Source organism: Papio anubis, chromosome 7 (genome assembly GCF_008728515.1).
Source record: "Papio anubis isolate 15944 chromosome 7, Panubis1.0, whole genome shotgun sequence".
Lineage (NCBI taxonomy): Eukaryota > Metazoa > Chordata > Mammalia > Primates > Cercopithecidae > Papio > Papio anubis.
Genome location: NC_044982.1, coordinates 13,275,542 through 13,293,339, shown reverse-complemented (window position 1 = coordinate 13,293,339; position 17,798 = coordinate 13,275,542). Strand labels below are relative to the sequence as shown.

General features: G+C 38.9%; 1 protein-coding gene across 5 annotated transcripts in view; it reads right to left on the bottom strand.

Moving 5' to 3' along the window:
• Nucleotides 1-17,798, bottom strand: part of BTBD7 (BTB domain containing 7) — a 105,936-nt gene that overhangs the window by 46,523 nt on the left and 41,615 nt on the right. For 3 of the 5 annotated variants that reach the window (XM_009212158.4, XM_017961489.3, XM_017961491.3), the window contains 2 exons: nt 16,373-16,560; nt 14,255-15,334 (listed from right to left, as the gene is read on the bottom strand). In XM_009212158.4, the coding sequence (XP_009210422.3) occupies nt 14,255-15,334; nt 16,373-16,454 (1,162 nt within the window). In that variant the 5' untranslated portion in view covers nt 16,455-16,560. Of the gene's footprint in view, nt 1-7,685; nt 9,131-14,254; nt 15,335-16,372; nt 16,561-17,798 lie in introns of those variants that run through there. The other 2 variants (XM_017961492.3, XM_009212159.2) reach the window with 2 other exon arrangements.

Sequence of the window (17,798 nt, the reverse complement as noted above, 5' to 3'; positions counted from 1 at the left end):
TTCACTGAGAGTTTTAGCAGTCCCATCATATATATACTCTGAACTAAGAGTCGGTATTCTGAAGATATTATTTATAAAAAGGTACCTTTTTTTTTTTTTTTTTTTTGGAAACAGATCTTGCTCTGTCATCCAGGCTGAATCACAGCTCACTGTAGCCTTGACCTTGGTGGACTCAAGTAATCCTCCCATCTCAGCCTTCTGAATGGCTGGGACTATAGGCACCCACCACTATGCCCAGTCAATTTTTGTTTTGTTCTGTTTTTGAGACAGGGTCTTACACTCTGTCACCCAGGCTGGAGTGCAGTGTCACGATCTTGGCTCACTACAATCTGCCTCTTGGGCTCCTGATCCTCTCACCTCAGCCTCCCAAATAGCTGGGACCACAGGTGTGTACCACTATGCCTGGCTTTTTTTCTTTTTGTAGAGATGGAGTTTCACCATGTTATCCATGCTGATCTCAAACCCCTGGACTCAAGCATCTACCTGCCTTGGCCTCCCAAAATGCTGGGATTACAGACATGAGCCACTGTGCCCTGTCTAATTTTTGTACTTTTTTTTTGTAGAGGCAGAGTTTCACCATGTTGCCCAGGCTGGTCCCAAACTCCTGGACTCAGGCCATCCACTTGCCTCAGCCTCCCCAAGTGCTGGGATTAAAGGCATGAGCCGCCTCACCTAGCCAAAAAGGTACTTTTTGTTGATAGTAGTTATCACAGAGGAGTGAGATTTTATAGTTCTTAAGCACTTTTAGTAGTATCTGTGTTATCTGACTACCTGACCTATTACTTATATTTTTAGACAGTAACTTAAAAAATATCAGTTATTCAAAAGTAAACTCTATATATACTGACATAAACATTTTCCCAAGGTTTATTATGAAAAAAAATAATATATATAGTGTGATGCTATTTATAACAGAATAAGATATGCACGTTAAATACACACACAGACATGCACATATAAAGATTTGTAAGGAAAACCATCAAACTGTTCACAATATGTCACTAAAAAGGATTTGGGAAAAGCATTGTTAGTAGGCGAAAATACACTTTCTGCAATGTTTCTGTATCATTTCTTTTTTCACCCAGCAATGAGCATGAACTGTTTTTGAAATGAATTAATTCAGAGGTAAAGTTTTACTAGAGAGTTATTACAGGAGATGGTTTATTTATGAATGTTATTAATTGTATTATCTAAAGTCTGCTGAAGTGCAAAGTATACATGAAGCTTGATCACTGAGTGTAGAATAGGTGCTCAATACATTCTTGTTTTGAAGTTCATCTTTTGATCTGTTGAAGTAGCCTTGGAGAGGTAGCAACTTAGGATTTGTTACCTCATTTCTATTACAGGAAGCATAATAGCAGTTACCACATAGGTTACTTTAAAGATTAAGTGAGGTATTCCATAAAAAGAGCTTAGTACAGTGTTTTCACAGTAACAGCTAAGTAATATCATTATCAATCTATCTTAATTCTTGGAATAGCTTCTTTTCCACTTCTACAACTAGAAGTAAACAGAATTGTTACATCTCATGATAGTCTTCCTCTGGATATTTTAGAAGATAAAAGCAATGCTTTTTTTTTTTTTTTTTTGAGACTGAGTCTCGCTCTGTCGCCCAGGCTGGAGTGCAGCGGTGCGATCTCGGCTCACTACAACTTCTGCCTCCCGGGTTCAAGCGATTCTCCTGCCTCAGCCTCCCAAGTAGCTGGGATTACAGGCGTCCGCCACTACACCTGGCTAATTTTTGTATTTTTAGTAGAAATGGGGTTTCACGATGTTGGCCAGGCTGGTCTCGAACTACTGATCGCGTGATCTGCCTGTCTTGGCCTCCCCAAGTGCTGGAATTACAGGCGTGAGCCACTGAACCTAGCCTATGCTTGGTTTTAAGACAGAAACTTCAACTCTATCTCAACTCTGAGTTTGAAAAGCCAGAGTATTTGTTCAATGCAGAAGTTCTTCCTTCCTTCTGCCATTTTCCCTCTTTAGTCAGTATTGCCCTCCTCCCCAGTCCTATTTTCCTTATACCAAATCACCTGTATGTCAGACTTCATTCATTTTGTATTCCTTGGGGATGGAAGGCACCATACCTGGCCTCAATTGATGTTAATTATTCTATTTTACTTTGAAAGTCATATATACATGGTGATATGTGCAAGCTGTAGTGAAGAACATGTATCTCAATAATTCAAGACAAATGAGATGCCCTAAGTTTACAAAGTCTGCTATTTTGCCTTCTCCCTCCATCTTTTGAATTTTATTATCAGAGAAAAGGTTTTGCTTGTTGAGAAAGCTTCTAACTAAACTTTGTATAATTTTTGTTGTTGCTGTTGTTTGTTTCGAGACATAGTCTGGCTCTGTCGCCCAGGTTGGAGTGCAGTGGCACGATCTCAACTCACTGAAACCTCTGCCTCCTGGGCTCAAGTTATCCTCCCACCTCAGCCTCCTGAGGAGCTGCGACTATAAGCGTGTGCCACCACTCAGCTAATTTCTTTGTATTTTTTTTAAGAGACGTGGCTTTGCATGTTGCCAGGCTTGTCTTGAACTCCTGAGCTCAAGCTATCCGCCCGCCGTGGCCTCCTGAGGAGCTGAGACTATAAGCATGTGCCACCACACTCAGCTAATTTCTTTGTATTTTTTTTTAAGAGATGTGGTCTTGCCATGTTGCCTGGCTTGTCTTGAACTCCTGAGCTCAAGTTATCCTCCCACCTCAGCCTCCTGAGGAGCTGAGATAATAAGCGTGTGCCACCACACTCAGCTAATTTCTTTGTATTTTTTTTTAAGAGACATGGCTTTGCCACGTTGCCAGGCTTGTCTTGAACTCCTGAGCTCAAGCTATCCACCCGCCGTGGCCTCCCAAGTGTTGGGATTACAAGCGTGCCAATTTTGCATTATTTTAAATAAAAAGAAATTTAGACATTTAATAGATTCTACTACAAACTAACAGTGCATATTTTAGAGATATCATTTCTTGTTATAGCTACAAGGTACCTGATATTTATTTACATTTTAAAAGTCATATAACAAGCTATAAAATTTATTTATATACAATGTTTTATTTTGGTTTGGTTTTGAGACAGAGTCTCTCGCTCTATCACCCAGGCTGGAGTGCAATAGCAGGATCTCAGCTCACTGTAATCTCCACCTCCCCCGTTCAAGCAATTCTCATGCCTCAGCTACCAGACTAGCTGGGATTACAGATGTGCGCCACCATGCCTGGCTGATTTTTGTATTTTTAGTAGAGATGGGGTTTCACTATGTTGGTCAGGCTGGTCTCAAACTCCTGGCCTTAAGTGATCTGCCTGCTTCGGCCTCCGAAAGTGCTGGGATTATAGGCATGAGCCATTGCACCAGGCCAATACAATGTCTTCTAAGTATACAAATAAGGGTGAATAAACATTCCACTTTCAAAGACAAAGAAATACTGGCAATTCCTTAAAATTTTCTTTTCTCTTAATAAACAGGACAAGTAAGAAACAAAAAGATACTTAATTTAGATTAAGAATTTCCAAGTTACCTTAACATTCTGAGTTATATAATTTCCCATAAATTTAATTCTCATTATTACTATACATTTTTATTAATAAATTTTAGATACATAATTCGTTCCTTGATCTAAATTATAAATCAGTGCAGAATAAAAGACTGCCTCTGGATTAAACTTTTTTTGGCTTCAAAAGATGAACAGCATTAAACTGGCTTTTGAGGATTTTCTAAATTCAACTGATAATCTATTTTAAATCAATGAACCGACAAGTAAACACTTAGTTGATGAGATAGGTTTTCTGACACTGAACTTAAACCGTGAATTAAATGGTAGAGAGTTATACCATTTAGACCATATCTAAACTTACTTTTATAAATAACACTTCATATTTTGTTCCTATTCTAGGGTTAAGTGCTTTCATTTTGTTTGCAACTCCTAGGGATAAAATTTATTACAACCCCTGCTATCCCACTCCCCCACTTTTTTTTTTTTTTTTTTTTTAAAAAGAAAAGGTTACTCAGCTTTCAAAGGTATTAAAAATAATTCCAAACATGTAACTGACAGTGTACTAAGAACAAAGCAGTGTGCTAGGTTCTCAGGTTATTCAAAGATGACCAAGATTTTGATACACAACTTTGGGAGCACACAATACACTAAGTGATAGAGGAAATGAGACAGGTACCTAGGTAATTCCAAAACAAGTTAGAAGATATAAAACCCTAAGAAAAAAAGTGTTTTAGAAATTCTAAGGATGTAGAAAATACTTTTAACCTGGAATGGCTAAGCAAAACAAGGAAAGTAAGCATGTGAGTTTGGTCTTAAAGGTTAGGGTAGGATTTGGACATTTAATGATCAAAACCAAAGATACCCCAGACAAATGAAAAGTGAGAGCAGAAGGTGAGATGTGAAGAGTTTGTAGTCTATATGAAAAATGATTTAAGTTTTAAAACAAAACATGCAATATTATTATATATATATATATATATATATATATATATATACTTTTTTTTGAGACGGAGTCTCACTCTGTCACCCAGGATGGAGTGCAGTAGTGCGATCTCGCTCACTGCAAACTCCACCTCCCAGGTTCAAGTTATTCTGCCTCAGCCTCCTGAGTAGCTGGGACTACAGGCACCCACTACCACGCCCGGCTAATTTTTGTGTTTTTAGCAGAGACGGGTTTCACCATATTGGCCATGGCTGGTCTCGATCTCCCGACCCTATGATTCGCCCACCTTGGCCTTACAAAGTGCTGGGATCATAGCCGTGAGCCACCACGCCCAGCTTATACTTTATATTTTTTAATTTTTATTTTTTTGTTTTTGAGACAGGGTCTCACTCTGTCCCCCAGGTTGCAGTGCAGTGGCATAGTCTTGGTTTACCGCAGACTCTACCTTGCGGGCTCAAGAGATCCTACCACCTCAGCCTCCTGAGTAGCTAGGACTATGGGCATGTGCCACCATGCCCAGCTAATTTTTGTATTTTTTGTAGAGACAGGGTTTCCCCATGTTGGCCAGAATGTTCTCAAACTCCTAGACTCATGCGATCCACCCACCACGGCCTCCCAAAGTGCTGCAACTACAGGCGTGAGCCACTGTGCCTGGCCTATTTTTATCTTTTTATTAAAAATTTTTTTGTGTGTAGAGACAAGGGTCTTACATTGTTGTCCAGGCTGATCTTGAACTCCTGGACTCAAGCAAGCCACTGGCCTCGGCCTCCCAAAGTGCCAGGATTACAGGCATGCGACACTGTGCCTGGCCTACATATTATACTTCAGAACTGTACTCATAATTTTGAGTAATGTTTTTCAAATGTTATATTTTATTACGATTAGAGATATATAACAACTTCAGAGTCACTTGAACTGAGAGTCACTTGAACTGAGATTCACGAAACTGAGATTAACTCTTCATCTATGTTGCATGTTTGAAACCTGCATTTACTATTCTGATCTGTTGATAATGGTCTTTAGCTTGGTCCCATTCTTCTCTAGGAAGTCCATTCAGATAAATTTGCTGAAGAGGAAACAATTCTAGACAGAAGTAAAATAAACTACCAACTTGATAGAACTGAGACAGAGGGAAGAGTGTCCATATGTAGACAGTGGAGGCTGGGAAGAGGGAGAAATGGATGAGTGAGTGGGGACAGTAAGTCTTTGCTATTTTGCATTTGTTTCAAGTCACACACTCTTGGAAAGTGACCAAGTTGCTAAGGGAAAAAACGAGGTCATTGCTTTCAGTTGCTTCTCTGGTAGATTTTTAATTCAATAAAATATAATCACATCCATTATGACTAAAAATATGGGCAAATGCATTACAGAGTCCATTTTGGAACTAAAGTTATAAATAAATTTCATATTGTAAAGATTGAAAAATGCATTTGTGATCAAGATGAAAAAACAAAATCTGCAGTTTGAAGTCTACAGTAAAATGTCTTGCACTGGAAATATGCCTGTAGATGTTGGTGCTAATTCTGGGGTATTTTGCTTTGAGGTCAACAGTATTTATGACAAGGATGGTTAAAGTTCATGAGTTAATCTACAGTTCTCCTAAACAATGAACTTTTCCTCAAAAAATTACCAATGAATGGTATACTCTTACTGTTCTCACATTTTCAGAGCTGTTTACCCAGTATATGCTAAGGTCATTATGAAAAGTCAAAGTGATCAAACAAGTGGTCCTTCTTTGGAGACTCTTCCAATCTAGTCATCTCTTTTGGAATTTTAAATACTAGTCTTTTAAATATAGGTACTGCCACCAGGCTTCTTACACTGCAATAGCGGAAAACAACTCTAGTTGGCTTAGAGAAAAGGAATTCATCTGAAAGGACACTGTTAATCCACAGTGTTGCTGGGGAAAGCTGGAGACCCAGCTCAGTGGCCATGGAATAAGGAAGGCTGCAGAATGAGGACTCCACCACACAGAAGCCCAGTGAAGACCCTGAGTTGCCCTGGGACCCTGGCCACTAAAGCTCCTACATTCTGTCCCTGGATAGTGAATGTCATCAATGGCACCACTGCCATGGCCTTCTCTCCTTTTCCACTAGATGTTGTTGCCCCACTCTGCTTCCAGAAAAAATTCTCTATAGTCCCTGCTTTTCTATACCACCAACCCTGACAACAGAAGCCTAGAGAAGAAAGTATATGACCTTTAAGGCTTTTCTACTGGGAGTTGGGCTCTGCCTCCTATGAAGACCTACACAGTGAGACTAGGAAGAAGGTCCTAATGCTGGGCAGCCTGAAAAGTCAAATGACCAATATAGGAATGCTATCTCTTCAGGAAACAATGGCTGAAACAGTACAAAGCCCCTGTTCTCTGGCTAAGTGCTCTGAAGCAAAGTTTGAGTGAGCTACCCAGATCCCTGACCCCACAGCTTTAAATCTCCTGAGCCCACATGACCCCCCACCCAAGTCAGGGGTAATGATTTGTTGTTCAGCAACAAATCCGGCTCACAGCTGAGGCTCCTACAAGTTGATGTTTCAATCACTAGTCTTCCGTTTTGCTCCTAAGAGTAGGCCACAGCCTCCCACCCTCATCCCTGGAAGTTGGGTCTCATATTTCTCCCTTCTCCTACCATGCCCAAATTCCTGGGCTAGGGTCAGAAGAGCTGGTTACAGCTGAGTTACAGCTTCATGACTTCCAAACCTGGGAAAAGGCTAGTTAATAATCTCTGAGCCCCACCACATTCATAGGCTGACAGGATGACCAATGGAGGTAAGTAACAGCCCTCTGTACCTCAAAGATATGATAAAGTCTCCAGTTCTTTAGGATTGTGGCCTTCTCTTGGTCTCTCTGGTTCTTATGGGCACTGATGTCGTATCTTTATTAGTTTTGCGCCAGGCGTGGTGGCTCACGCCTATAATACCAGCACTTTGGGAGGCTGAGGCGGGTGGATCACCTGAGGTCAGGAGCTTGAGACCAGCCTGGCCAACATAGCGGAACCCCATCTCTACTAAAAATACAAAAAATTACCCTGGCATGGTGGCAGGCGCCTATAATTCCAGCTACTTGGGGGACTGAGGCAGGAGAATCGCTTGAACCTGGGAGGCCGAGGTTGAAGTGAGCCAAGATTGGGCCATTGCACTCCAGCCTGGGTGACAGAGCGAGACTGTCTCAAAAAAAGAAAAAAAAAAAAAAAAAAAAAAAAAAAAAAAAAGAAAAAAAAAAAAAGAAAAAAAAAGTTAAACTTGTAATCAAAGTAGCATATGCTCATCATTTAAAAAGTCTGGTAGTAACACAATGCTAACCCTAAGCGCCCCTCGCCCCCCACCCCATCCTATATCCCTTCCACTTTCAGTTCTGCTCCCCAGAGGTAACTACTCTCAATTCTTTAGCTCTTTCTTCTAGTATTTACCTCTCTATATTACTATTTTTATGAAATCAATATTCAGTGTTTATAATTAAATAGTGCTTACAGCTGAGCCATGCTGTGTATTAAAATTATATATTCTTTCATATGTAAGGTTAAATTTATCTTGGAAATATTCATTTCTTCTTTTTCCACTTGCTTCATTTTCTATGAACCTATTGCTAATTCTTCATAAATGCACCACAAGAGTCATAAAATCGCTTTGTCATTTGCTATTTAATGTTCAAACATTGAAAGTAACTGATTTCTTCCCAGACACCTCTTTCCTTGGAGCCTTTCACCCTCCCGGTCTGCGCTAGACTGAATGCCCACTAGACCTACTGTGTGGCTGATGCCTGGGATCTCCCTGTGCTTCCTTTCCGTGCTGGACTCCATTTTCTAGATCCTTCACTTCTTTGTTCTTGGTTTGCTTCGTCATTTGGTGGAATACATTCCCAGCAGCTGCCTGAGTGGGGAAGCAGGGGAAATATCCCTACTCAGGCAGTTTTTTGAGGTATGACTGAAAAATGCCTTTATTTAGCCTTACACTTGATTGACTATTTGGCTAAATATAGGATTTTGCGTTTAAAATAATTTTCCATCAGCTTTTGGAAGGCACTACTTCACTGTATTGTGGTATTCAGTTGTTGCTACTGAAAATTTCAATACCATCTGATTCCTATTTCTTTGCATGGAACCTAATTTTTCTCCTCCCTGAAACATTTTAAAATTGTCTCTTTTTCCCTAGTGTTCTGAAAAAGAAACTTTTAATATAGAAATTCCTTTAGTTTTGGAAATATTTCTTATATTACTCCTTAGATACTGTCTTCTCTTCACTTTTCTCTGGTATATATATATCTAAAGCCACTATTTGTTAGATATTAGACCCTGGATGAATACTCTAATTTTCTTATTTGTCTCCACTCATCTCTTCATTATTATTTACTTTCTAGATTTCCTCAACTGTACCTTTCAATGCTTCCATTATATCTTTCATTTCTGCTATCTTATTTTGAAGAGCTCCTGTTTTTACTGTAATAGCATCCTGCTTATGTCTCACTGATTCCATAAAAAGTTCTTTTATATAAGGATATTTTGATTCTACTGAAGTTTTTCTTCTGCTCCCTTCATTGTCTGTTTCCTCCAGGACTTTGTTCTTTTTGCTCTGATCTCTGTCTCAATTTGGAAGCTTTCCTCAAATGTCCAGTTATCCTTGGATGGGTTTTCATTTGTAAGACTGAGGCAGTAAACAGCTGTTTGAAAGCTCTGCTGCACAGGCAGGCCTGCTGACTGTAGTCTCCTCTGTAAAACAAATGGAAGGCAAGCTGGCTTTTTCATTGTATAACCCCTGAGTGTAATTTCATTGTGGAAACCCAAAACATCAGTATCTGTAAGTATATATATACTTTTGAGCTGTTCACCATTTCCAGGACTCCAGTTTCGTCTTGTATTTGTGCCTGGCTGGTATTACAGCAGGGGTTAAGGAAGTAGGTGATTTCACCATAGGGTTTCACATAATTATAGATTTCAACCCTGTGCCACATCCCCATCCTCCTCTGTAGCTATTTCTAGATTTGGAATCTAATTTCTTTAGAAAATTCAGAAAATTTTAGAAAATCTCAGGTCTCCTGTGTTTTGTTGTGGGGGCAGTTGCAAGTGATAGTAATGCAAGAATAGACAAATGGACCACTGGGACAAAATGGAGACTCAGTACTGATGCATGAATACAATCCATGCATACATAGCAGCTTTAAGAGTGGCACAAATCAGGAAGGAAAATGGATTTTTTCATAGGGAGTACTTGGTTCACTATATGGAGAAGAACAAAACCACATCCTTTTCTAATACCATATATAAAGATGAATTCCAGGGTTGGGGAGAGGGTCTGATCACTCAGTTTTCAGACTTATAATCAACTCTTTTTAATTCTATGCTATGCATATCCCTTCTTTCCAGACTACTTAGTTCCACCTGGCCTGAGCCATGCCAGAGCTCTAACAGGTGAACTGCCTGCCTTCTCCTCAGTAGCCCCCTTTACAGCATCTAATTACAGGCTGCTCCTCTGTTAAGCCAGTAATCAAGTCTCTATCTGCTTTCCATTTTCCAAAATTTCAGCATCTTCTTCCCCATTGTTGTTTTCTTCTTAGGTATCTTTGTCTCTTTGTCCTTGAGAGTTTATATTTGTTTTATTCCTTCACTATAATAATAGCGCTTTGAAGGAAATAAAATTAAACATATTCAATTTGTTATGTTTAAATGAAAATCAAGTGAAGTTAAATCTAGTCCTAAATGCCAGGCCTGTAAGTTGAGGCCCTGTTATCTACTTGGAATTGCCTACTGCCTGCTCCTCCCTACTGATACAAAACACAATCTCTGTGTAGACCAAGAACCCCAACCCGCCCGGCTTCTTTTTTTTTTTTTTTTTGAGACAGTCTCATTCAGTCGCCCAGGCTTGGAGTGTAGTGGCGTGATCTCGACTTACTGCAACCTCTGCCTCCTAGGTTTAAGCAATTATTGTGCCTCAGCCTCCCTAGTAGCTGGGATTACAGGTACGCACCACCACGCCCAGCTAATTTTTGTAGTTTTTAGTAGAGACGGGGTTTCACCATGTTGGCCAGGCTGGTCTCGAACTCCTGACTTCAGGTGATCTGCCTGCCTTGGCCTCCCAAAGTGCTGGAATTACAGGTGTTTGAACCACTGCACCTGGCCCCAAGAATCCTTTCTTTTACCCACTTGCCAAACCACTCTAGCAGTCTGCCTATACTGCCTTTTTATTTTATTTTTTTGAGATGGAGTCTCACTCTGTCGCCCAGGTTGGAGTGTAGTGGTGCAATCTCAGCTCACTGCAAGCTCCGCCTCCTGGGTTCACACCATTCTCCTGCCTCAGCCTCCCAAGTAGCTGGGACTACAGGTACCCACCATCATGCCTGGCTAATTTTTTGTATTTGTAGTAGAGATGAGGGTTTCACCTTGTTAGCCAGGATAGTCTTGATCTCCTGACCTCGTGATCTGCTTGCCTCGGCCGCCCAAAGTGCTGGGGTTACAGGTGTGAGCCACTGTACTCGGCCTTTTTTTTTTTTTTTTTTTTAAGACAAAGTCTCACTCTATCACCTGGGTTGGAGAGGAGTGATGCAATCTTGGCTCACTGCCACCTTCCCCTCCTGGTTCAAGAAATTCTAGTGCCTCAGCCTCCTGAGTAGCTGGGATTACAGGTGTGTGACACCACACCCAGCTAATTTTTTTGTATTTTTATTATTTTTTTGAGATGGAGACTCGCTCTGTCGCCCTGGTTGGAGTGCAGTGGTGCAATCTCAGCTCACTGCAAACTCCATCTCCTGGGTTCAAACGATTTTCCTGCCTTGGCCTCCCGAGTAGCTGGGACTAGAAGTGTGTAGCACCATGCCTGGCTAATTTTTGTATTTTTTGGTAGAGATGGGGTTTCACCATGTTGGTCAAGCTTGTCTTAAACTCCTGGCTTCAAGTGATCCATCCACCTTGGCCTCCCAAAGTGCTGGGATTACAAGAGTGAGCCACTATGCCAGGCCAATTTTTGTTTTTTTTTTTTTTTTTTTTTTGTAGAGATGAGGTCTCACTATATTGCCCAAGCTGGTCTTGAACTCCTGGGTTCAAGTGATCCTCCTGCCTCAGCCTCTGAAAGTGCTGGGATTACAGGTGTGAGCCACCACACCTGGCCTAGTAAAATTATTTTTTAAACTTAAAGTTATTTTAGAAAAAAACTATGTGGGAGTGAGAGACATATGTTGTGGTGATGATTATAGTTTAGCAGCTAACATTTACTGAATGTTTACTACGTTAACAGGTGCTATTCAGATCATTTAACATATATTATTTCCTTTAATCATCATAGCTTACAGGGTTTACTATCCTTATTTTACAAATGAGAAAAGAGGGGCTTAGGCTATGTGACTCGGTTAAGGTCAAACGAAAGACACAGTAGAGAAGAACTGAAACCCAGTCTGTCTGGTTCTAGAACCTGAACTCTTGAGCTTTATGGTATAAAATCCTACCTCAAGTGACCTAATATTCTTCTTCCTATGGAAATGAGGTAAAAATTATGTTATAGTCTTTTATAAACCTTAATATGAATGTTTCATGGGTATGGGGGAAAGATATGCCCTACATGGGTTACAAAAAACAAAACAAAAATAAACTCTATTTTGAACAACAAAGGGAAAAAGAAGAGCATGTATATTCACATTTAAGGGAATATTTGTACACAAGGTTTTTTTTTGCTTGTTTTAAGTAACCAGATTAGGTAATGCAAAAAGTATTATTTTATGTCTTTAAATACACTGGATAAAATATAACTTTTAGCTAAACACTAAAAAAAAAAAAAGAAATTAACTCAAGATAAACTCTAGATAAACAATCAAGTATTACCAAAGATCTTAGACTTGGGTGACAATTTTACTTTGCATCTAAAACTTTAAAAAAACCTGCAAGGTGCAGTGGCTCACGCCTGTAATCCCAGCACTTTGGGAGGTTGAGGCAAGTGGATCACCTGTGGTTAGGAGTTTGAGACTAGCCTGGCCAACATGGTGAAACCCTGTCTCTACTAAAAACACAGAAATTAGCTGGGCATGGTGGCAGGAGCCTGTAATCCCAGTTACTCACAAGGCTGAGGCAGGATAATCACTTGAACCCAGGAAGCGGAGTTTGCAGTGAGCTGAAATTGCGCCATTGCACTTCAGCCTGGGTGACAAGAGCAAGACTCCGTCTTTAAAAACAAACAAACAAAACTTAAAAAACATATATTAAAGAATGTTTTCTCAAAGTATATATAATTCTGTTTCTTATTAAAAGCCATCAAAAATAAAAATATTTTCAGAAAATAAAGATTATTATATCTCTTTGGTAATATAGCAAACTTCAAATTTTTCTGTAGAAGCATTTTCTGACAAATTTGGTTTTACAGAAAAAAACAGCAGCTTAAACTGCTACTCTATTTTTGATAACATATTTTTCCTACAGTTTGACGTCTAAATAGTCTATGACTGATATAATGATTCTTACTCTAAACTAATAAAATGTTTTAATGACATTTTGATTGTCGTCATAAAATAAAACATCTATTATAAAAGGATTATGGTAAAGTAAGGTTTTAAAAGATTCTTTATGTAAAAGAAATCTCAGCATTTTCCCACTCATGTTTATTCAACGTCTTCTTCTATATAACTTCCCATTTTATTACTAAGATTTTTAAAAAATAGAGCTGAGTTCTCACTATGTTGCCCAGAATAGAGTGCAGTAGCTGTTCACAGGTATGATCTCAGCTCATTGCAGCCCTGAACTCCTGACCTCAAGTGATCTTCCTGCCTCAGCCTCCCAAGTAGATGGAACTACAACCATATACCACTGAGACTGGCTTAATGTTGTTATTTAACTGGGGCTATTTTTCAATTTCTCAAAGCCCTATTGATAGGCTGACTTAAACATATAATACATATTATTTTCAAGTTCAGTACTTAGCTTTCCTTATTTAAATTCATGTCTCTTACTGAGACCATTAATATTCTCTTCTAACTGGCAACTTCTAATGTTCTTTTAGCTAATATGCATTAGCTAAATTAAAAATCTCAAGCAGTCTCCTGTCACATAGCGTATTTTCTTTTAATATATGGTCACAGAAAGCTAAGAATGCACTGTCAAAACAGCAAACTACCTTTGCTCTCCTACAAAAGCTCTCTCTCCAGCTCTGAAATGTTAAGATTCTAACATTTACCAACAGATATATACATCTTTTAATGTAACTTTCATGAATTTGTTTGCCTATAACATAAAAAACGTGCTGTCCTAATTTTAAAAAATTTCAGTTTAAATTAAATGAAGAAGGCACATGAATCTAGTGCTAACTGTGTTTTACATGCTGTAGGCTGTGGCTTGATGTACAAGTTGAATCTAAAAATAAGATAAGGAATATTTTAAAATTTAAATCAGAAGCCCTGCCCAATTCTGATTCAACTAAATTCATATCTAAATGTGACTATCTTCATTTTTGTAATGAATTTTTATTCTTATCCAAATATTTAAACATCAACAAGGTACTGAACATAAATATGAGACTCAAAATGTGGGAAACTGGGCTCTTTCAAAGCTTGGGTGGAGAGGGTGTAGGTCGGTAATTATATATTCCCATACCTATCATCTTACATTAGGGAAGGAAGAACCTCAAGTCTCATTTAATGCTCTTAAATCACTAGTATTGAATGCTTGATTTTAATAGTAAATAAAGAACCACATTAATACTGACCCTCAATCTGTCTCAGATGTCATAAATGAAGGTTCAAAAAAACTGACCCTGTAACATCCCAAACACTGAAATCATAGAATATACTAGTTGTGTTTTCAATTTGGAAGATCAATACATAATTCTAGAAATCAGAATTAAAAACCAGAACTTCATACCTTGTGCAAGCATGTTAAATTCCAAGAACAGTGCTATGTGGTAAAGTTCCATGGCTTCTTCTGCCCTGGTCATGTTTGGCTTCCCTGCGACGAGAGCCTGAACTTCACTGAGACTCCCCACAGAGGGGCTACAGTGCAAAACAGAGAGGTCCACCACGTCGGTATACATACAGTGTAATATCACTTTTGCATATTTTTTTGGTATGATGGACTCATCTAATATAATTCTTGTGGGAGTCCTCAAAGTTCGGTCTGTGATTTCTTCACCAGTTCGTATCCTCCTTTGTAATAAATTTCGAAAAAATGGGGACCGTGCAGAAATAACAGCCTTGTGGGCTTTGAGCTCTTCATCTAAACAGTTCTGATTTCCACCAAAAGCTTCAACCAGTTCCGAGTCTGAAGAAAAACTAAGGACGACATCATAATAACACATGTAATCAAAGAGTCCACGCATATCTACATCAAGGGAATTTGGTGTTCCAAATTCTTCACTAAGCTGAACAAGGATATCGACATTTTGAAACCTTGAGTCCTCCATTCCAAACTCTCCTGTATAAAGGTAGTGTAACAAAGCAGAAAACATGGGCATATCAATACCAGCTGTATTGATGTCCATTATTATCTCTGCCCCATACTCAGGTGAGGAAGAAAGCAGCGTTTTAAAAAATGGACACCTTGCTGCCAAAATGGCACGATGAACAGGAAAACAAGTTTCTTGAAATATTAAGTCTACATCAGTACAATACTTGTACTCATAAAGATCAGCCATATCTTTCTGCAATGTCCGGGCTTCTGGTCTAGCCAAACTGGCTTGTAGAGAAAGCTCCTTTAATGCTGACGTTCCCTCATATTCCTCCACTAATGCATTGACATCTCTAACATCCCACCCAGAGAGGAGTTCTCGCATCTGCTTGGCATGATCGGCAGACCTATTAGATTTCCGACGCTTAATAAACTTCTTTTTGAGGGTGGCAAGGCCAGAGGTTCTCTTTTTTTTGTCTTGTGGTTTCTCATGGCCATGGTCAAGGCTATACAATTTTGATTCGCAACCATAGCCTTGCTGAGAATAGGATGATGTCCCTAAGAAGAAAATTAAACAAATAAAAATTTGTTTCTTTTTTCTTAACATTCATTATCAACGTTTACTTTAACATTTTTCATGCTCAAAAACTCTGTAAGCAGACATTACCGAACCACTCAAAATTGCATTTGTTTTTTATAAAGGAAGATAAAAAGTTCAAATAACTCATTTTAGTTTTCAATTTAATTCAATTTCACTTTCAGAGATGGAGTCTCACTCTGTTGCCCAAGCTGGACTGCAGTGGCAAGATCATAGCTCACAGCAGCCTCAAACTCCTGGGCTCAAGGGATTCTCCCCACCCTCAGCTTCCCAAGATGCTGGGAGTATAGGCGCGTGCCACCATGCCTGGCTAATTAAAAAAAAATTTTTTTTTTTTTTGTAGAGATAGGGTCTCACTAATGTTTCCCAGGCTGGTCTTGAACTCCTGTCCTGGTCTCATGCAATCTTCCTGCCTTGGCCTCCTAAAGTGCTGGGATTACAGGTGTGAGCCATCGTGACTGGCCTACATTTTTTATATTAAATAAGAAATAGGGACAAACAGGGCAAATTAGTCTAAATTTTTTTAGAAACAGTCTTTCGTTCCCTGGCTATCAAAGAACATTTGTCATAGATCTTAATCATGGGTTTTTTAGGAATGAAAAGTAGGCAGAGTTGTAAATTAAGAATATTACTTGTATATAATTGTAAAATGTTTCTTTTTCTTCTTAATTACACAAGTCTGCATTTGTATGGGCAAAATAAATGAAACGAGACACAGGAAATATGTACTTCACCCTTTTCACACCAATGGAGATGGCCAGTTTGCCTAGGGTAATTGGCAATTATGGTTAAAACACAGAAAAGCTCAACTGTGCTACACGCAGTTTGTTTAAGATAAGCCAGATTTAAGATTTACATTTGTTGGGGAAAAAAATCTAGATGCTGCAGAATTATTATAATAACTACAGCTCACTTCTTTTGTCATCTACAGAGACTATCGAAAACACAATTCTATTATAGTCACAAAAGAAAATGAAGTTAGAAAAACTGAAAGTTACCTATAAAAGTCTGTTGGGCCTGTGAATTTCCCCCTACCCTCGGGGAACATGAATGAGGATAATTAGATGCATTAGCACCCATTTTCTTCAGTCACTCAGGCATTCCGTCTGCGGGTTCTTCAGAGTATAATCCCAGAGGCCTTTATGAACCTTCAACCCTGGATCCAGCAGCCTCTTTTCATCCATTTCTTGATATGAAACAAAAATAATTTAATTCATTTTTTCAAGTGTATCTCAGATCACACAGTTTTTTTTTAAAAAAACTACTGCTGCTTTCATTCACAAATAACAACACGTTGTCAAATTCACATGTCAAATTTTCATAAAATGTAAATCTTTAAGCTTGAATTATGAATCTGTGTTAGCTGCAATTTGAGCCATAAAATGTACCAATTATATACTTTCTAAATCAGTAAAAAGTAACATATCAGACCAATTTAAATATATAGTTACAGGAAGAGTATTTGAAAACACAGGGAAAGTATTTGGACTGAAAATAAATGTTTTAATTTTTGCTTTAAATCCTTAGAGGCAACCACCATTCATTATTATCTAACATTGTAAGCAACTTACAAACATTTAGGAGGTCAATACTGGTACTGCACATACAAAGAATACATAATTGATTAGTTTGTTGTTTTTCTGTCTTAAAATAGAGTTGCTAAAAAATCAATCTTTAATCTGTATAATTAGGCATTTTACTGAAAGAGGGGGGAAGAAAGGTGGACAATTAAAGCCAAATATATGTAAGCTACTTGTTCTATGGTAATTTTGAAAGAAGTTATTATACACATGCCAAGAGACACAAAACAAAAAATTTTATCTATTCGCCCCATAAAGCCCTGAAACAAAAATTCTGCTTTCTATTATCTGATATGATGATTTAAATGGACAGGACAGCAGCAATAAGAGGTAATTCTAACAATTATAGATTAAATTCTGAACATGGAAACTTAACTCTCAGAGCTGCTAGCAAGAGATATACGCGGCCGGGCGCGGTGGCTCAAGCCTGTAATCCCAGCACTTTGGGAGGCCGAGACGGGCGGATCACGAGGTCAGGAGATCGAGACCATCCTGGCTAACACGGTGAAACCCCGTCTCTATTAAGAAATACAAAAAACTAGCCGGGCGAGGTGGCGGGCGTCTGTAGTCCCAGCTACTCAGGAGGCTGAGGCCGGAGAATGGCGTGAACCCGGGAGGCGGAGCTTGCAGTGAGCTGAGATCCGGCCACTGCACTCCAGCCCGGGCGACAGAGCGAGACTCCGTCTCAAAAAAAAAAAAAAAAAAAAAAAGAGATATACGCAAAAAAAAAAAATCTAAGAAAGAGAGAATAAGATTAATGGAAATACTTCTACATCTTTACACCATCTGGATACATAAAATCTATCTGATTAAATGGGGTAATGGGTTTAAGAAAGGAAAACGT